The 21,584-nt window shown below is 35.1% G+C and overlaps 1 protein-coding gene across 1 annotated transcript; it reads left to right on the top strand.

Moving 5' to 3' along the window:
* The first annotated feature begins 241 nt into the window (after positions 1–241).
* LOC132277059 (protein CTR9 homolog) lies at positions 242–21,249 on the top strand. Its single transcript, XM_059778774.1, has 24 exons — positions 242–609; positions 924–990; positions 1,135–1,329; positions 3,987–4,087; positions 5,009–5,062; positions 5,271–5,387; positions 5,497–5,560; positions 5,778–5,992; positions 6,577–6,661; positions 7,041–7,141; positions 7,265–7,357; positions 8,787–8,855; positions 9,876–9,968; positions 10,699–10,965; positions 11,948–12,028; positions 12,127–12,285; positions 12,619–12,714; positions 14,720–14,821; positions 14,913–15,020; positions 15,135–15,359; positions 18,184–18,450; positions 18,532–18,603; positions 19,730–20,050; positions 20,711–21,249. The coding sequence occupies exons 1-24, from the start codon at positions 469–471 to the stop codon at positions 20,903–20,905; spliced, it is 3,288 nt and encodes a 1,095-aa protein (XP_059634757.1). The 5' UTR covers positions 242–468; the 3' UTR covers positions 20,906–21,249.
* The last annotated feature ends 335 nt before the right edge of the window (positions 21,250–21,584 follow it).

Raw genomic sequence — 21,584 nt, 5'->3', positions numbered from 1 at the left:
AGTCGGTAGCATTTTTAATAATATAATCAAATATATAAAAAATAATATATTATATATATATATATATATAATATATAAATTTTTAATTTTTGAAAAAAAAAAAAACACTCAACCCGTCAACTCGGCCCAACTCGACCAAAAACATTCAGTTCGGATTATGACCATAATCCCACGTTGAGTATAATTTAAATTGGGTTAGAAATGGACTGGGTTAGGTCAACCCAAGTTGCAGTCCCAGTGTCCTAGGTAGACGTACACGGGTTTCAAGTCTCAAGGTGGACTCGAGTCTCAACCAACCCCAAGCCCCCAAAAGTCCTTTTGATATCAGTTTCAATTTAACATCGCCATATACCCTCTCCTGTTCTCCACCCACGATCCCCAGTAGAACCACAGTACTAGGGTTTATGGAAAAAGGAACAAGAAATTAACAGTTCGATCGATAGTTGAAACCCTAGCGTCGGAATTCAAATGGCGTGTGTGTACATTCCGGTGCAGAACTCCGAGGAAGAGGTCCGGGTCGCTCTCGATCAACTCCCAAGAGACGCTACTGACATACTAGACATTCTAAAGGCCGAACAAGCCCCCCTTGATTTATGGCTTATAATCGCGGTTCGTTTCTACACACACACACACACACACACACATCAATTTACACAAACATATAAACATCGATGGACAAAAACTCACAATCGACGAATATATATATATATATATATATATATATATTCTTTTATAAATGTGCGCTTGGAGATGCTGGGATTCAAATTGAAGATTTCTTTATTTAAAATTTTGCTAATTATTGGTAGGTATGATAAGGAAAGTAGTGTGCCTGAATAGAACACTGGTGTACAAAGTTCGAACCTCCATGTCAAATTTGCTGATTTACTAGAAGTTTTAATTTTTTTTAATCAATACTGATGCAGCGGGAGTACTTCAAACAAGGAAAAGTTGAACAATTCCGCCAAATTTTGGAGGAAGGTTCTAGTCCTGGTAATTTTTCTTTAATAATTTTTGCTTTCTTTTGATCAGATTGCATATATTTTCCAAAGGCTTGGTAAGATTATGAGACAATGTTGTTGTTTATATATATAATGAATGTATATATGATCTGACCCTTGCATTTCTACATTGCAGAAATCGATGAATATTATGCAGATGTGAAATATGAGAGGATTGCCATTCTAAATGCTTTAGGGGCTTATTACAGCTACCTTGGAAAAATTGAGACAAAACAAAGGGAAAAGGATGAGCATTTTATCATGGCAACACAATACTACAATAAAGCATCGAGAATTGACATGCACGAGCCTTCTACATGGGTTGGGAAAGGTGAACATTTATTTGATGCATTTTGTCACTGAAATCCTAGTTGAAAGATTCTATTTTAGGGGGCTATCCAGAATATTTGGATCCTATCATGATTAGGCCTAAATGTGCATTAGACCATTAATGCAATTGCAAGTCAAACCCAGAAAGGAGATACAAAAAAAAGCATGTTTTGAATACATAAATGAACTAATGATCAAATTGATTTACTGGGATATAAGGGTAGTAAACTGTCAAAAATAAGAAACCATGTAGGATTTATAATTCTTTTAGTTTTATTTAGATATTTTTCTATTTTTTAAAAACTCTTTATTTTAAACTTTGAGGCCAGGGAGCTATGAAAACAGTATATAACTTAAAATCTACCTTCTAAAAGAGTGAATTTACTTGATCTGACCATATATATGAACTAAGACTTTTGGTTACTCAATTTTTGACTTTAAGTTCTGAGTTTTATTTTTTTTTTTTTAAATGACCTTTTTTGGGTCAATTAGGTTTTAGAGTTCACTAACATAAATCTTTCATTTGAAGTTAAAATTAAGGTTTGTTGGGAAATCTCTGACTTTCTCGAGTTAGATCCTTACCGGTATGCCCTCATTATGTACTTATGTAACATTGAGAAAATTATGTAATTTAAATATGCCTAAACATTGATAACTTTTCACATTCAGTATGTAAGTTTATTGAATTGGTGAAACAGAAAAATTGGTAAGCATTTATTTCTGTCAACGACTTAAACATTAATGTAAAATGCATCACCCATATTAAATAAAGTTATAATTTCAATAAATTTTTATTAAAAACTATAAGCAACTACATTTTGGTGTTTTGCCGTAAATAATAAGTACACGGTTCTGGTATTTTCATCCTTAATTTGTTACACCCTGCATTAGCATCTCCACGCTGTTACTTAAACCTTGGTAGAGAATGGAAAGAGGAGAAAAATAAATGGCCACCAGTAACTATTGTTAGATGGAAAATTAGTACTCCCTTCGTCTCACAAAAATTGTCCATCTTTCCATTTTTGGCTTTCCCAAAATAATTTTCCCATTTCAAAATCCAATTTACTATTTTTTTAATATTCGTAATTTACCCTTGTTGCCTTGAAGTTATAAAAGCAATTGAAGTTATGTGGACCCACCATAAAAGGTTGTATTTGGAAATTCATTACCTACAACTATAATAAAAAAATAAAATAAAATTTACACTCTTAAAAAGTTAGATTCCCGAAATGGGACACTTTTTGTGGGATGGAGGGAGTATTTAGTAACAAATCATCTCACATTGCACGATGATGTGAAGAGGGTATAGAACTTTTTTTTTTTTTTTTACTAGAAAAAAAGAAGGTTCTATTTCAAAGAGCGGTGGACTAGCATGACACCAAGGTTTTGATCATCTCCCCGGCCGCTAACGCAATTTACTGGAGCGGGGTATTCGGGGATTATGTAATGGACACAGCTGTCATGGTCATGGATCACTATTGGCGCTGCACACCGTAACCCAGAACGCACTAATACATAATTTTAAACTTCACAATAAAAAATGTGTTTTTGATGAACTTTTGTGGATTTTGTTGAATATATAAAAGTGAATTAATATAAATAATGTTATTCATATTGAATTATAAATCGTTGTCTCTAGCGAAAGCTTTTGATTTTTTTTTTTTTTTGACCTTTTCACTTAATTTATGGCCAAAATGCAGTTAAATATGGAAAAGATGTAAAGTTACCAAACACGACACTTTAAAAAAAAATTCTAAGATTCCAGCACATCAATGTCATACACGGAACCTTCCAAAAAAAAAAAAATGTCATACATGGAAGAAACACAAACCACATATCTATAAATCAACTAAAGTTTCTCATACATGTCAAACACTGTTATGTTAGTTCTATTTGAGAAGAAAAGGAAAGTACTTGAAAAACTAATTGATGATTTCAATTATTGAAAGGTTTTGATTCAAAAATTAGGTGGTGTTTGATAAAACTGAAATTTTAAGAACTGAAGTTTTTAGGTGGTAATGGAAATTGAGATTCTTTGTTATCATTTAGTGATAAATGAAATCACGCTCAAAATTTTACCCTTTTTTAAGTGACGCTTACCCTTTGAAGTGATACTCAAATTGCGTTATGAAACAAACTTAATTGGACAACCACCTAATTCATTTAGTTTTTAAACCCCAGGTGCCACACGACCATTATGGCGCCATTTCAGCTTAGTTTTGTGCGAAATAGACTGACCGATTCGTCAGTGAGACTACATACCAATTCTGGCCTAGGCTGTTAAGACTTGGCCGATTCACAGTGGCTTGAATGAGTTTTGAACCTTGCTTAGCACTATATTTTCATTTTTCTATTTTTCCTTACGGTCACACAAGATTTTGTCTATGGTTGGAAAAAGAATTACATTAAATCTGTGAATAAAAAATTTTCAGCTGGTCTTGTGATGTGCTTTTTTGAAAATTTGATTTCAAAATAGTTTGTTAAAGTTGTTAATGTATTGCTGAACCCTCTCTTGTGGTGGGTGGTGATACCATTCCTCTTTGTGAGCCTTATTTGGAAGGATGATCTGGAGATCCAATCCTGCATGTTTCAGTTGGTGGATTGGTGTTACCATCTAAACTCAGTACTGGCATAAATGCTTTTTAAACACATTTGTAGGTCAGCTTTTACTGGCTAAGGGTGATACAGAACACGCAGCTGATGCTTTCAAGATTATATTGGGGGGAGATCCTGATAATGTTCTTGCTCTTCTTGGTCAGGTATTTCCTAGTATCTTGCTTTTTTGCAAACAAAGTATTTATGATTGTCATCAAGGATGGTAGATTATGCTTTTTAGAGTATCTTAATTAATATTAATAAAAAACAGAAGATTATCTTAATTAATGGAGAGTCTATAAATTTGTAGCAGTGACGTAGTTGGTTGATCAAAGAAAATATTATCCTCTAGGCTTCGTTTGTTTCAACATAAATTTTTTTTATAAAAAACATTTACATGCAAAATAAATTTTTATCTTAATATTTTGGTGTTTGGCAACAATCGGAAATTTTATATTTTCAGCAAAAAGAAAAGTGAGACAGTCAGCCATTAACTCTCTTCAGTGTTCCTCTTTTTATCAACCTCCAACAATGCATATCCTCTCTCTCTCTCCAACATCCAATAACCCCTCGCTCTCCAACGCCGCCGCCCCCCCCCCCCCCCCCCGCGGCCGCTCCCGCTCCCCTTCTCTCTCCTCGTTCCTCTCTGTGTGAAGACATCCCTCTCTAAGCTAAACAATTTCTCCCTCCCTCCTCGATCGGTACTTTCTCTCTCATCTCTCTCTGCGAGAACAGGCTCTCTATCTCGATTGATTGTTTTGTTTCCCTCTTTCTCTCTCCTCTCACTCGATGCCGTGTTGGATAAGAATACGTTAGATGACAGAAGGTAGCCTGGGAAAACAACTTACCGAATCTTTTTCGGTAAATCATTTTCAGTCATTTGGGGGTAAAATGATTTACATGGAAAATAATTTCCAACTCTCGGAGTCTCCCAAACACCAGAAAATGAGTAAAATGTTTTCTGGAAAATATTATACGGTGAAACAAATGCTGCCTTAATAGACCAAGTTTTCTTATTTTGCAGTGTGCAATTTTCTTTTTCTCTGGTTTCTTGACTTTCTAGTTTTATTGATTTTGTACTGCAGGCGTGCGTTCATTTTTATCGTGGACTATATTCTGATTCATTGGAGTTGTACAAGGTTTGTTCATTGTCCACTTCATTGTATTTGAGGTGCCATGCAATGTTTCTCGGCTCGTGGCAAGCTGAATCTGAATTTAATTAGTGGGAACCATGAAATATCCTATATCCCACTAAGTATTGTTTTAATGTTTTTCTGTGGACATGATCTCAATTATGAACCCATTTATTGTGCTGCTGTTAACTTGTAATTTATGTGATTTGGTAAGAGGGCCTTGCAAGTGTATCCTCAATGTCCTGGAGCAGTAAGACTTGGCATAGCTCTATGTCGCTACAAATTGGGTCAATATGGGAAGGCAAAGCAAGCATTTCAGCGTGTTTTGCAGGCATGTTAAAACTAATAAGTTTTTTGTGCAATAATATCTGTTATATTGCAAAAGCTGTAAGTTTTTGATTTATTTTGATGTCTAATTGTGTTTCACAAATTAACTGTAGTTAGATCCAGAAAACGTCGAGGCGCTTGTGGCACTTGGAATTTTGGATTTGAATACAAATGAAGGCAAGTTTCTGCCACATGCATGCATAAATACATACATAATGTATGCATGCACTTACATATAAAAAACATATACATTCATGTACATATATTATACACATATATTCCTATGATGGATACTGATTTTGCTTGGTTTAGTTTCATATTTTTGTCTGAACTACACTTTACGAAGTTCACTGTAGTATATAATATGACTCGACTGCTGCATTTATCTTCACAGCTTCTGATATTAGGAGGGGGATGGAAAAGATGCAGAGAGCTTTCGAGATTTATCCATATTGTTCGCTGTCGCTGAATTATCTAGCAAATCATTTCTTCTTCACTGGTCAACATTTTCTAGTTGAGCAACTGACCGAAACTGCACTTGCTGTGACTAATCATGGGCCAACAAAGTCACATTCGTACTACAATTTGGCACGATCATACCATAGCAAGGTATGGACATTTTCTTTTTTCTTGAAAACTTTCTAACTAAGTTCTTCAACTTTTTTGTTGCCCAAAGGAATTATTTTCCCTTTCTTCTCTCTCCTCTCTATCTCATATTTATTAATCCATACTCGTAGATAGGCTGTCCTCATTTTTTATCTTCCAGGATAAGGATTCTTGTGATGAGGCTCAAAAATCAATCTATTGATGACTGTCACTTCCATATTTATAAGATTGTAATGTCCGGTAAAATTGTTGTGCTACTGCTGCCCCAATGTGCTCTGATAAGGTTTATTGCTGACGACCCAGCTTGATTTACTTGTATTTCTTTTTGGCTAGGTTGGTCCCAATATGATAATCTTTGAACGTTCCAGTCATTCTCCATTGCTACTTTATGGCATCTTTTCCAGCTTATCGGATTACTTGAAGACAGATCATTGATTGTCTACTTTTGTTATTTTTTAGGCTTTTTTTTTTTGACTTATTGTTGACTATGCATCAATATTAACATATTAATGTTTCATGCTTATATTAACATTTTCTTGTCCCTTATTTATGCTGATGGTAAGAATGCTGTTTCTTCTTGACTGCAGGGGGACTATGAAAAAGCTGGATTGTACTACATGGCATCTGTAAAGGAAATCAATAAGCCACAAGAATTTATATTACCATACTATGGTCCGTAGATTTTCTAATTTTCTTTCACGTCCTTGTGTGTTGCTGGTTTTTCTGCATCCATTCATTTCCTTCTCTCTCTCTCTCTCTCCTTTAATTTATTTTACAAGTAAATGAAAGGAATTTTTGCGCTTTATGTGTTGGGACATGCAACTTTACATTGTAGAGCTTAAATGCATTGGATTCAATGGTTGACATGCATAAAACCATTTTGTCCATTACTATTATATTGTTTAACAATATATGATAGTGAGCACAATTCTATTGTTATTTTCACTGCAGTGCAGCACTCATAATTGTTATGATGTGGATTTCAGGTTTATTTTCTTCTGCTTCTTGCTCTTTTACAGTTCACTTATAATTTTGGTCACGTTTGAAACAGGTCTGGGCCAAGTACAGCTGAAATTGGGAGATTTTAGAAGTTCTCTTTCAAACTTTGAAAAGGTTTTGGAAGTTTACCCTGAAAATTGTGAGACACTGAAAGTGAGTTAGTATAACAAAATGTGAAAATTGTTGTTTAAATTACATATCCGTTATTTTTTATTTTTTATAAAGGGTTTTAGGGTTTCTATTATCTAGGATTTGATTTGATTTTCCTTGACGTAGACACTTGGACACATTTATATTCAGCTTGGGCAGATTGAGAAGGCCCAGGAGTTCATAAGAAAAGCTGCTAAGATTGACCCTCGTGATGCACAGGTCATTTTTCTTGTTGTTTCTCTCTTTTTCAGGTTTTAATTTATGCGATTAGATGGTGTGGTATTCATTCACATGCATTGAGAGATGCAATTCTTTTGAAAAACAAAAATGGAACTGGATGTTGCACTAGCCACAAGGATCATACCAGTCCTTCTTGTAAAAAAATTAATTGTTAAGGGTCTGCTTGGTTTGTCACTCAAAAAACAGTTCTCTAGTATTCAGAAAACAGAAAACTATTCTCAGATCACTGAACCAGGCAGGCCCTAAGATGCTCATTTCTTGTTCTTTGGAAATAAATTGTGACATTCATTAAAATTCTAGAACAAAGTGGGGAGTTTTTTGAAAAACTGGAGCTCACAATGAATGTTTCTAAAACAAAGTGGAGATTTTTTTATAATTGTGGACAGCTCAAAACAACCCAATCTGAATGACAATTACACTGGAACAAAAGAAGATGCAGAATCCCCAATTATTATTATTATTATTATTATTATTATTTTGATTAGTCAGAATCCACAAATTGAATACTTAAAACCTTGGATTTGGAAATTTCAATCCGTGAATTCAAGGTGAGTCCTCACTTAATTTTGCCAATCAGTGCCTGGTGCCATGAAGATGCACTTCTCCTTGGGCGGATTCTATGACTGGGTGTGTTATATGTGGTGCATACCTTTACGGGATGCAAATTTATTGTGAATGGCATTGGTTTGCAAATTTATTGTTTTTTATTTTTAATAATCTCTAGCTTCTCTTCTATGAAACAAGGATACTTTTGTAAGGTGAACATGTCTGTATCAGATGCCAACACACTCTCAGATTCTTATACTTCCTAAACATATCCATAATTTGAGAATTACTTGGAAAAATAAGGTATGGACATATAAGAAGAAAATATCATGACTAATTCAGTCCAACATCTATCCATGCAATATAACTATCAATTCTAAGGGTTTTTTTTTTTCCTTTTCTTTTTCCCGTGACTATCAATTCTCTACTATTGTTTGTGATAATTTTTTTATTAGAAAATAGTAACAATGTATATAACATGACAAACCATTATTATTTTGAACTTATGCCGTGCATATATTGTTATGTCCTTGTTGTATCCGTATGTTTTGTTTTTTTCCTAAAGATTTTTCTGTATTGCTGTTTTTGGATTGTGACATGTCTGTATTCCGTATCTGTGTACATGATTCATAGCTTTTCTTCTTTGCTATATGTCTATATAACATTATTTCCTGTATTTGTTCTCTGTTCACTATTATCTTAGTCCTCAGCAATTCAGACATGGACAATTCACCTTTTATATATGATAATCTTTCACCATTTGTGACATGGTGATAGCTTGCATGCGTCTGTTGAGTGCAGATTGCTCTGATTTTTTTTTTGGGGTCTTTTTACTCACCTAACGGTCCTAACCTTAATACAGGCATATCTGGATCTAGGAGAATTACTAATTTCAACTGATGCAGGAGCTGCTTTAGATGCCTTCAAAACTGTAAGGGCCTCCCACTTTTTATTCTTGTCTGAACATTAACTTTGTGATGTTCATATCAGACAAAAAATATTATCTGGTTAATGCTAGGGTTTACCTTTGTTTACTTTTTTTGGGTTTCTAAATCTGCTTTTAATGCATATCTTACGTACAAAGTCTTACTTTGTTGAGTATCATGGTCTGTGTAGCTTTGTACATAGAATGTTGATGATTTTTCTGTTAACCAAAGACTACGATTATATTCTAGTTTCTACAATCGCGCTGCTCCGTGTAAGTTCAAAAAGAGAGGTTATAAGTTGTGGAAAATGATTCTGGCGTGGACTTCCGACATTTGGCAAGGAGATATTCAGATATTCTGGCGTGGATTTTCGACATATGCCAATGAACACAACAATATTTAATTATGAAGTTTTATTTATACTCATCTGCTGAATGATTCATAGAGAATTTTTAATAATTTTAATTTCTATAGTAAGAGTTACATAATTTAGAAGACGATGTTATATGATAACGCAAAGATTATATATACATATATATAAGAAAATGTCATTGCATGCTTGGCATGTGGTGATCATGTGTGTAATGTAAATTTTTTTAACTAAAAAATCGAACAATTTGAGGTGTTTTTATATTGTTTCAAGAATTTCGTGTTCCTATATTCCAAGTCACTAAGTCTATTATGTTGAACTAGGCTTACTTCCTGAAGAAAGTAAATCTGACACGTAGTTTAAGGGGAATACAATATTATTTATTTGTATATAATCGGGATTGATTTGATAGAGGTCTGACAAAGACCATATGCTGGCGGTCAACAATGTTGTGCTGCCTCCTTTTTTCTTCGAGATTGGGAGTCTACACATGACACTGGCAGAGTTTTATGATATATATATTCTACTTATTTTTTTGATGGGCTCAATACCTTTAGTTTTTGCCTTGCTATTTGGTTTTTGATCTTCTTTCTACTTTTCCTTGGTTTTTTTCAAGCTTCCTTGGGCTATTTAACAACTTGATATTTTGTTACAGGCACGAGTTCTGCTTAAAAAGGGAGGTGAAGAAGTACCAATAGAATTGCTTAACAATATTGGAGTTCTTCAGTTCGAAAGGGGAGAGTTTGAGGTTTGCATATTTTCTTAAGGTTTTGTTTGATTTTCATTACAAATAGAAGATTCTCAGCAAACTGTTTGGATGCGTTATAATGTTTTTACAATTCTTTTCAGATAGTTACTAAACTCGATTCAACAAAGCCTTTTGCCAACTAATTGGGATAGGCTACATGAATTCTATTTTTCCATTTCGGTTTATTAAAATCTGTTGCCTCAGCCTAGCCACAAGTTATCTTATCTTTCTTTACTCACTCTATCACGGTAATTTTTGGTCTTTCCCTTCCTCTAGTAATACCCTCAATGTGTACCATGTCACGCTTTCTAACTGGTGCACTTAGTGGTCTTCTTTGCACATTTTCAACCATCTTGATCGAATTTTGCTTATTGTATCCCCAGTTGGTGTTATTTCTACCATTTCAAGAATCTCAACATTCACATTTCTGTCACATTCACTTTATGCATTCGTTGTTCTTAGCTGCCAAACAGTTTTTTCCCATTAGCTCGTAGTGACTGGTGTGATAACTGTTTTTCAGAAATTTCTTTTCAATCTTAGATTCCTTCCTCCATTTATCTAGACGCCTTCCTCCATTTAACCCATCTTCCTTTGATTCTATACTTAACATCATCTCCAATTTCTCATCATTCACAGCCTAAGTAGCAAAAATCTTCACTTTTTGGTATCTATGTGGATAAGTAGTTTACAATTGTTCCAGAAAAATTATCTGGGATTTCTTTACTTTCAGCTTGCGAAACAAACTTTCAAGGAGGCTCTAGGTGATAACATATGGGGCAATTTCATCTATGGTGCACCACAATCCTGTGCCATTGATGCCGGTGCATCTATCAATCAATACAAGGACATGCAATTGTTCCATCGACTTGAGCTAGCTGGTATCATTGTCGAACTACCTTGGAATAAAATCTCAACACTGTTTAACATGGCTAGACTACTTGAGCAGTTGCATGACACTGAAAGGGCTAGCATCTTGTACCGTCTGATCCTATTTAAGGTACGGGCTTGTCTCTGGTTATTGCAATCATTAATTGATATTATTGGTGAATGGTAATGATGAATGAAGGTATCATAATGAAAGTCATGCTTTTTAGTGAGAGAAAAGACATTTCATTTTTTGGTAGTTTTGTTTATTACATGAATACCACCCTGTAGGAGACACCGAACACATTGTTTCAATGAGTGCTTGGACTATGAAATAACTAATTGATTGCAGAAGTGTTTGTTGACTGGCTTGCTTCAACCTTTTATATTAAGGACAAGATTGACTTTGTGGGTTTTGGGGAGAGAAATGCATTGATTTTATCATGTTATATTAGAATGGTAGAATGATTTTGGCTTGGGATAGAGCTACTTTAATCTTACAGTGAACATTTTTATTTGCATTGTGTCTCTTTTTATGTAGCATTATTTAGGCTGGCCCACTCAGGATCTTAGTTTGTAGGGCTGAACTATGTTGAAGAAGTAATGACTTGACAAATTGAAAGAAGGGAAAAAGTGTTTCTGGTTGTAAATCTATGAATTTAAAGTCTTTATCAAGTTCTATCTGTTGAAAAAGAGTGAAAGATTTGGTGAACAAGAAAGAAAGTGAGAAAAAACCCTATTTTGTGAGTGCTTGGTTGAGATCCAAACTCTTATCAGTAAAAGAGTTCTACAGTATTCTTTAACCAAGAAAAATATTCAATTACCTTTCATCTAGTCTGAAAGAAGGGGCCTTATTTGGATGGAGGTGCTAGAAAATTCGATACACGCAACATAAATCATCTATCTTAATTTCAGTGCGCTCAATGCTGTAAACAAATATAACTCGCACACAAATCAAGTAAGCTGCTACTTGGTTGGATTGCTGACCAAGAAAAAGTTCCTAGCTATACTGTTAAATGTTATGACTTGTTCATGAATTTGTTGATGTTCCATTGCTTAGACCATATTTTGCCACCTTCGGGTAATTGTCTAACCTGCGTGTTACTTTCTTACAGTATCCAGACTACATAGATGCTTATCTAAGGCTTGCTGCCATTGCAAAAGCTCGAAATAACGTTCAACTAAGCATCGAACTGGTTGTTACTGCCCCTCTTGCATCTCTAGGTCTACTGTTTTATGGTTTGTTTTTAGATTTTAAACTATTTGCTCATAAAGAGATGTGTTTTTGTCATAGATTGGTGATGCTCTGAAGGTGGATGACAAGTGCCCAAATGCATTATTAATGCTTGGAGACTTGGAACTTAAGAATGATGACTGGGTCAAGGCCAAAGATACCTTCCGGGCTGCTAAGGATGCAGCTGCTGGACAAGATTCTTATGCTACTCTTTGTCTGGTGCATACATTGTTGAGAGTGCATTCATGTTCTAGTTCTTTAATGATATTCCACTATTACTTTATTAAGCGGTTTCTGCTTTTATTTTGCAACTTATTGAAGAAAGTGCAATCTGCCAATTTACTTCTCACATCTGCATTTTATGTGAACCTGAAGTAAATTACATAAATTTTTAAATCATTTTTTTTTATGTTTTGGTGTAGGATATATTGTCATCATCTGACTTATCAAAAAAATTATATTGTCATCATCATGAGTTGTCATCTTTTATATTGTTTTTATTATTAACTAATAATATCGGCAGCTCTTATTTTTTGCCTTATAATTGGTCAGGGAAATTGGAACTACTTTGCAGCAGTTCGCTCTGAGAAAAGAGCTCCTAAGTTGGAAGCTACCCATCTGGAAAAGGCTAAGGAACTCTACACAAAAGTATGATATTGCATCGTTATTTTAGAGCCTTTCTTCACAATTGCTACCACAACTTAAATGCCTCTTTTGCTCTTAAAGTTTTTGTTTTTAACGTTAAATACAGGTTTTGTGAATTTATTTTTGATTTGATTTGACCCAATAGCGAGTTGAATCCGATCACAATGTTCTAGCAGAGGAGTTGGCATCCATTATTGAATATTTACGAATACTTTTAGTATTTACAGTTTAAATGGGTTTTAAAGTGGTGGTATCTGTTACACCAATATATATATATATATATATATTAAAGAAATAAAAAATGCTTGAACTAGGAGGAATCTGAGAATCATGATCTGGTAATTTATGAAGGTCGGAGCTACTTAAAAGTGGTTTCCATTGTGCCTTAGCTTTTCTTTGGCTGTATATGTGTGTGTGTGTGTGTGTGTATATATATATATTAAAGGATAAACGGCAAAAAAAAAAAAAAAAAACCTTGAACTATACATTTTTGCCCTCCCAAAACAAAAACTGATATGGAGAAAAAAAAAACCTGAGTTTTGTACATGGTGTTAGTTTGCCATTACTGGCTATGACAGGTTACTAATCTGCCCATTAACTAAGAACATAGTGTTAGCTTGCCATTACACTGGCTATGGCGGATTACTAAGCTGTCCATTAACTAAATGACGTAGTTTTGATAGGTTTACTTTCACATCCTACCATCCAACAATGATGTGTCATATCTATTGATGCTCCATTGTTAACCCAATCTTCTTATGAGTAGGAATGGATAGAGTGGGAATCTATCAATAGTAAGGGGATTTCTCCTACTTCTATCTATTGATGAGACACCTATCTATTTTGCAAAAAATTGCATATAAATGATTCACATTATCAAGTATTAAAGGGAAGCTTATCTGAGAGAAAATATAGAACAGTAGAGAGAGAGATAAATAAGAAGATGAAGTATAGGGAGAAAATAGAGAGAACTTGGGTCGGCCCTCTTGCCCATTGGTTTTTCATATTCAGCCGGAGCTTATTTGGGTCAGAACTTGGGTTAGAATGAGCTTTTTATGGGTCAAACATAGTCCAAAGGTATAATGGTCAGCACAGTCATCAGGGATGGATGTATTAACAAGTCAGTGGGGGAAATTAAGCTACCACCCAGTCACCAGGAACTTGGGGAGTTTTTTTTTTTTTTTTTTTCAGTAATATACCCTACTATTTTATTCATTTTGATATATATACCTATAGAATTATACTACCGCCCACTAAAATTACTAAAAAATTGCACTATTGTCCCCCCTCACACAATTTTCTTGATCCGTCCGACAGTCATATATTATGTTACATGCTTTGCATGAGATTATGTTATCATTAAGTAACAGTAGGGTGGTAAGTGCAATGTTTTGAACAATGTTACACGGACTCTTCAAAAGTAAGTGAAGTACCCGTGTCAGACACAATACTTGGACATGGGTATAGGATATGTGTCCGACACTATGCTAAAATAAAATAAAAAATATTAAATAATATGAATATTTAGCAGTGTCCATGTCCTTCAGTTTGGGGATTTGACACATTCGACGCGTGGATACATACATGTACTCGACATACATACAGGTATCGACACACGTACTCGAGTCCAGGTAACATAGGTTTTGAATAAGTTCAAGGGGTTATATGCCTAAAAAAATATACTTTTATTGGAACCATGGACCTAGACAAAAGTCACAAAACTGAAGGGCGAAAGAGGATTTATGTAAACCAACACCAAATAGTTGGGACACTGCTTTGTTTTGTCGAGGTGTGCTTGGTGTGCTTTAAACGGTGACTTTGATTTAAACCACACTAGGGTAGATATTTTATTTATAGTTCATCCTCTGGTTTAGTTGTGCTCATTCAGGTCTTCTCTTCAAGTATTTTATGCTTTATGTTTTCTGCATAATTTTCATTCAGACTGTTATGTCCTGATAAACAATCCTTTTGATTTGTGTCATGAATTTTTTAATTTCCATACTATCAGGTTCTGGTTCAGCATACTGCTAACTTATATGCTGCCAATGGTGCTGGTGTGGTCCTGGCAGAAAAAGGTCAATTTGATGTTTCAAAGGATCTTTTTACACAGGTTGGCTGAACTTGTTTTGTTTTTTGTCATGATATAGAGAAAGAATTTCATAGTTGTTTGAGTTACCCTTTTAGCTTTCTGTTACTTGTAGGTTCAAGAAGCTGCAAGTGGAAATGTTTTTGTCCAGATGCCAGATGTGTGGATAAATCTGGCACATGTTCATTTTGCTCAAGGAAATTTTACACTGGCTGTAAAAATGGTCTAGTTTATAACATCTTATCACTTTCTTTTTGGTCAATTTTAATTTCTAATTTAGTGTCGTGTCATTTTTGCATGCCTGTTTTGATGTCATTTTTTATTTATTTATTTGCAGTATCAAAATTGCTTGCGGAAGTTTTATTATAACACAGACAATCAAGTCCTTCTCTATCTTGCCCGTACACATTATGAAGCTGAGCAGTGGCAAGATTGCAAGAAGACTTTACTAAGGGCCATCCACTTGGCTCCTTCTAATTACACACTAAGATTTGATGCCGGTGTTGCAATGCAAAAGTTCTCTGCGTCAACATTGCAAAAGACTAAAAGGACAGCAGATGAGGTCAATGATGAAACCTTCCCTTTGAATTTTTTTTTTTTTCTTTGTATTTCATCTCATTAGACTTAAGTCTGATGCTTTAAGTTCTCTTTGATATACTTCTGCTTTCTCTTTGGATCATCCAAATCTGTTATACGACTGTGCTCAGAAACTTAACCTTTTCTTTTGGGTTCTTGATAATATAACTGCATGAAAATTCCGATTAAAAATGTTTTTTTAATATTACATTGTGTTTTAAAGAAGGGGGGGGGGGGGGGGGGGGGGGGGGGGGGTTTGGGTTGTCTAAGATTATCCTGAAAGTGATCATTTCTATGATCTTGGTTCAATTTGCATTAAGGAGGGATTATTGATGATAAAATAGTCTATAAAATTAAAGCAAGGTTGATTGAAGTGATTTTGTGTTTGTTGCTTGATTGACGAGGACCTAGGAAGTTTCATGAAACTCATAATTAGATTATTGGCATCCGTGCTTTATGGTATAACATTGAAGTGATTATCTCCCCCATCTTGAATCAATTTTCGAGGAGGATATATTGATGAGGAGATAGCCTGTGGATGAAATAAAAACTTAAGGTTGTTTGAAGTGAATGTAATTGTTGTCTGATTGACAAATACGGAAATACCTGTGATTTTGTACAAACCTCATGTATTGGGGAAATGTTGCATTGTGAAAATGAGTTCAGCATAGAGGAGGATTCAAGGATGGATCAGTAGAATTAGAGGAAATTGAACAATTATATTCAAATGCAATTTTGGAAAATGAAATTCAGATTTTACTGTCATATCTTTTAGTTGGGCATTCGTAGTCAATACAGGCAATACTCGGGGATAATGATTGCTCCACTATAGTCTGGGATAAATGTGCTACAAGGAGAGGAAGGTCGTGCATGGGCATGAGGGAGTGAAACAACCATGGCCAATGATTTAGCATAATTGGACTACCGATATAGCTTAATTTTAAGAAAGTGCAGCCAACCAGAAAACTTAAAATGATGTTTTGTGGTGTTATGTTTTCCATTCTTGGTGTGACCATAAGTTTCTGTTTAAAGTTTAAACAGTCCCATCCATGCATGGTCCAATGCTTGATATTAGAATCGATCAATATTTTTGTATCATTTGGTTTGTCTAGTAGTCATATGGGTTTTCCAGCTATTTTGCTAGACAGAGATGCGGTTGAAGACTTTGATGAAAGACTATTTGAAGGTGGCATGAAGATTGCAAGATGATATGGAATCAACTGTCTTGATCAACTTCATTCATGCATTAGGACAGCGTAAAATTCACTGAGTGGACCTTAGTATTAAAATGGATAAATCAACTTGATTGACCTTAGTGGACTTTGAAAGCTTCTATAAAGTTTTTGAAGTGCGTCCAAATGTAAAAGCATGTTTTATTCAGAATTGAATCTAGTGATTGTTCTTTTTCAGGGTTGTAACTAATTATATACGTTGAATCTAGTGATTATTCTTATATTTCCAGAAATTAGACTCAATTAGCTTTCCAATGTCATGTTGTTTGCTAATGTCGAGTTTTCAATGGAGTCCTTAATCAGACCATCTGCACAGTTCCTCAGGCACTCTGGAGCTGTATGCACCTGCGGAAGTTTTTCACTTGTACTGCTACTTCAAGTGTTCAGGAGTTCTTTAGATTATCTTGTTGATGCCAAGGTTCCTGAGAATGTTACACTTATTTGTTATGCAGAAATAATGCATTCCTTTACCTCATGTTTGAAATAATATGGAAATTGTTGGTAAAAGTGTCTAAATCATTTATAGTTATCTTAATGTATTTTAGGCTCTTCTATTACTTTGGTGGCTATTAGATTAGTGAAAAAATAAGCATGATACTACTTGAATTTCTTTATTATCTGTTCAGTGTGTTTACTCTTGACTAGCTGCATTTTAGATCAGTATTTACATTTCATGTCTAGGGTCATTCCCTGGTTCGATGATAAAATGTCAGACTTACAAGCACGAGACTGTAGGTTCAAGAGTGAGAGCAACCATTTTGTGTAAGAATGCCGAGTGAGAGCAACCATTTCAGTTATGTGAAGAGGAGTTCCTGCTCCTCTTCCGATGATTTAATCGTTTTTTTGGATTCTTTGGGGCCTTAGACCCCGGTTCCACTTTTGTATAAGGGATGTGTTCCTCTCTTGAATGCCTTTTTATTTAATTATTACTTATCAAAAAAAAAAAAGAATGCCGAAGATAGCGTTTGCCTCCATCCTGTCTTCCCCACCCAGCATCCCTCGTAGGCGGGATATACTCTGAGTCATTCATTGCTCTTTGGCTAAAGAGTGCTGGGATTTGATGATTAGCTTATTTGGTTTTCCTTGGGTTATGCCTGGATCCGCTAGAGGGCTGATTGAGGCGTGGAGAGGTTGTCCTGTGGGGGCTCACAGTCAGGATGCATGGAGGGCTACGCCGCTTTGTGTGTGGTGGTGTATTTGGCTTGAAAGGAATAGGAGATATTTTGAAGGGAAGGCGATGTCAATTTCGGTGCTTAAATTCTCGATTCTTTCCACTCTTTTTTGTTGGGTTTCAGGGAGAGATCATAGATCATTGGAGGAGATTGTTGATTTTTTGGCCTCCTTGAAGGCTTGAGGCCCTTTGTGGTCTTTTGTAGTTTTCTTGGTTCCGCTCCCCTTTTGAGCATTTTTAATAAAATTTTATTTATCAAAAAATAAAAAACTCATCTTTGCAGATCTATTATCGTTGGAACCACGCCAAGTAGTCTGATATGATCTCTCTCTCTCTCTCTCTATATATATATATATATATCCTTCTCTCTCTCTCTCTCAACGGGAACTGTTCTTTAAATATTGTAGGTGCGTTCAACAGTTGCAGAGCTTAAGAATGCAGTTCGTGTATTTAGTCAGTTATCTGCTGCTTCAAATCTTCACTTCCATGGGTTTGATGAAAAGAAAATTGAAACCCATGTTGGATATTGCAAGCACTTGCTTGAGGCCGCAAAAGTTCACTGTGAGGCAGCTGAGCGTGAAGAGCAGCAGAATAAGCAGAGACAAGAACTTGCTCGTCAAGTCACAATTGCTGAGGAAGCCCGTAGAAAAGCAGAAGAACAGAGGAAATTTCAGGTCAGCCTTTGAATTATAGTATATATTTTCTAGATTTATCATTGTTCTTTGTGCGTCCACTCATTTTCTGTGGGAAAACAGTTGGAGAAAAGAAAACAAGAGGATGAGCTAAAGAAAGTTATGCAACAGGAGCAACATCTAGAGCGTATAAAGGTAAGGATTAATAACTGTGATTTACAGGGGAAAAAAATGATTGTCAACGGTGTCATATACAGCATAGTTTCTCTCTTTTAGCAGTGGGCACTATATGAGGAGGATGGTTGTCTGTATGGTGATTATCATTTTGTATAATAATATATTGTGAAGTTCACCTAAAAGAGGAACACAACAAAAATGAAAATATATCAATTGAGAAATGAAATATATAACATAGGAGTGTCTGTTGCAAAAAAAATGTCAAATGCTTGGTCCTTTATATCTAACTTTAAAAATTAGGATATAGAGGAGATAGTATTAAACTATGAATTTCATTGCATTGTATTTTTAGATAATTGCAAAGTTGCTCTCAAAACTCTGTACCATCATAAAAGTTGAGAACTTCTCAATACTACCTGAAAAAATGTAGTTGCATAAGTTCAACCAAGTTTATATACTTTATTAAAATAGGGGGTGATCACCAGTCAAACCATAATGAAGGATTCATCCCATTCCCAATTCTAAATTGAAACAAATTTCTGACTTTAGCTCTAAGATTCAATATATTCCTCAATGTCCAAGAGCAAAAAATAGGGAATTCTCAAATTCAAGAAGTTTTCCTCCTTAACCAAGTAAGCCCTAGCCCATTTAACCCAAATGGAAGTGGATTTGGGGTTTAAGCAGTTCCATATATGCTTGACTGCTGCTGCTGGGTTCCACTCAATCATATTTTTCAGCCCCAAGCCACCTTCTTCTTTGGGATTTCCGAGTGCATACGCCCTCCCAAGCCACCTTATGGCCACCCTTTAGCCAAATTTGAGCCTTTCCATAAGAATTGACTTGTCTGACATGGATTCTTTTCCCTTTTAGGCGTGTCTGTGATTTAGGAAGAATAAATATAGAACACCAATAAATTTGAATAGCTATCAGAATGGGATTTAATTATATGTAAACTATATGTAACTAGCATATTAGTTAATCATCTTTTGGAGTGTTGACTAAATGGGACTAGTTTCAAATAATTAGCGAGTCTTGAAAAATTACCTTGAACTGGACATGATATCAAAACCTTGTGCTTCTACTCTTAAGTCCATATCCATTTGTGTTTGCCTTCTATGTGGTTATGATTTTGGTTTATTTCCAGGAGCAATGGAAGAGTAGCACTCCTGCCTCTAAGAGGAAGGATAGATCCCAGATTGAAGATGAAGAGGGGAGGCATGGTGAGAAGAGGAGGAGAAAGGGGGGAAAGAAGAAAAAGAGGGACAAGAGCTCTAAATCACGTTATGAGACAGAGGAAGCAGAAGCTGACATTATGGATGACCAGGACGAATTGGAGGATGACGATTCAAACATGAACTATGGGAAGCACTCTAATCAGACGAATGATCAAGATGATGGAGAAGAGAATGCTCAAGATCTTCTTGCAGCTGCTGGGCTTGAAGATTCTGATGCTGAGGATGACATGGTATTTCTCTCTCCCCTTTGTGTGTGGTTGTTTTTGTGTTTGTGGTGAATTGCTGCACTGCTTGTGGACAAGGTATTGTATCTAATTCTGATTCTTAGAGGCAACATAAAATATTTCATGTGGGAATCTTGAGCCGTTTCTAGCTATATTATCTGTATCAATCTTGTGTCTGGTGAATATCACTGTTTGCGGATTAGGCATTGTATTTCATCCTGAAACTCATTTATTTTATGGCAATATTCCATAGTTTTGACCGTTTTGTTGGCTGCTGGAGAGATATGCTACATGTAGCACTAGAATATTAATTTTAATCTTCAAGCATACTCGTTGCTTTTCAATTAAATAAATAGATTAATAGATGATAACTCTATGTTAAACAAATTTATTCTTAGATTATAATTGCAGTAATGTTCCTTTGTGAATTCTTTGTGTCCAGTAATATATTGTTTGGCAGATATTATATAAATTAATTATAGTCTTCATAAGGTATATTGGAAGTCTACTGAGGTGGAGCTCCCACATTGGTTGTTGTAATCTCTTTTATATCCATGAGTGCCTGTTTGCGAACTGTTGTTACAAATTCTTTCCCCCGTGGGTTTTATGTTTGTTTGCTTTTTGGACAAAGGACTTATTGCATCACAATTTTGTTTGTTGTTTAAGGCTGCACCTTCAAATATAAGCCGATTGAGGCGGGCATGGTCAGAATCCGATGATGATGAACCAGTACAGAGGCTGCCGGAGTCCAACCTCGTAAGAGAGAATTATGGCGAGATGCAGGAAAGTGATGGGGAAGTCAGAGGAGATGATGAAAAAGTGAATGAAGATGGTGCTGCTGCTGATGATGATGACTACTGAGAACAAACAAGTCGAGAAAGGCCCTGCAAAGAAAGGAGTATACTTATTAGCAGGACAGCATTTTCAGTCTGATTCTATGAAAGGAGATGAGTGATAGTCCCTAAAAAGCTATGGTATAGAAATGGTTGTAGTGAGTTTCAGGATCTCTGCTTGTGTGGAACTATCAAATGCATACATGCCCTTTGATACTGAAAAGCCTTTCATTGCGGAACCACAACATTGTCTAGAGATGCCTTTTGCATACTCCATAATTGTAACTTACAAACTATAGTATACTCTAATTCATATTTTTAATCTTCTGTTAATGAAAAGCTATTGTCATTTACCCACATATATATATATAGGAGTCCTGATCTCTTGCTCCCCATGGAGTAAGAAAAATAATCCTCACTTTTTATGTAGACCGTTAGATTAATTTAACGGTCATTTTACAAACCCACCTGTGGCCTTTCCTTTTAACACAAAACCACTTTCACCCTATTTTTAGTTTCTATAATTAATTTTACCATTACCATCCACTGTAACAATAAAAGGTAATTATCAAAATAAAAATAGAAACTTTTGAAAAAATATTAATTCCCGTATATTTTACTAATAAATTTGTTTTTATTTAAATGTTTCTTTGAAAGGAAAAACAATATCCGTATATTGCTAAGAGGCTTAATAGTGTCTGGGGTGC

This window comes from Cornus florida, unplaced genomic scaffold (genome assembly GCF_030987335.1).
Source record: "Cornus florida cultivar Cherokee Brave unplaced genomic scaffold, ASM3098733v1 CherokeeBrave_3.0.0_Hap2_Chr10, whole genome shotgun sequence".
NCBI classification, from domain to species: domain Eukaryota; kingdom Viridiplantae; phylum Streptophyta; class Magnoliopsida; order Cornales; family Cornaceae; genus Cornus; species Cornus florida.
The sequence above is the reverse complement of the archived record's forward strand: the minus strand, read 5'-3'. Positions and strand labels throughout refer to the sequence as shown.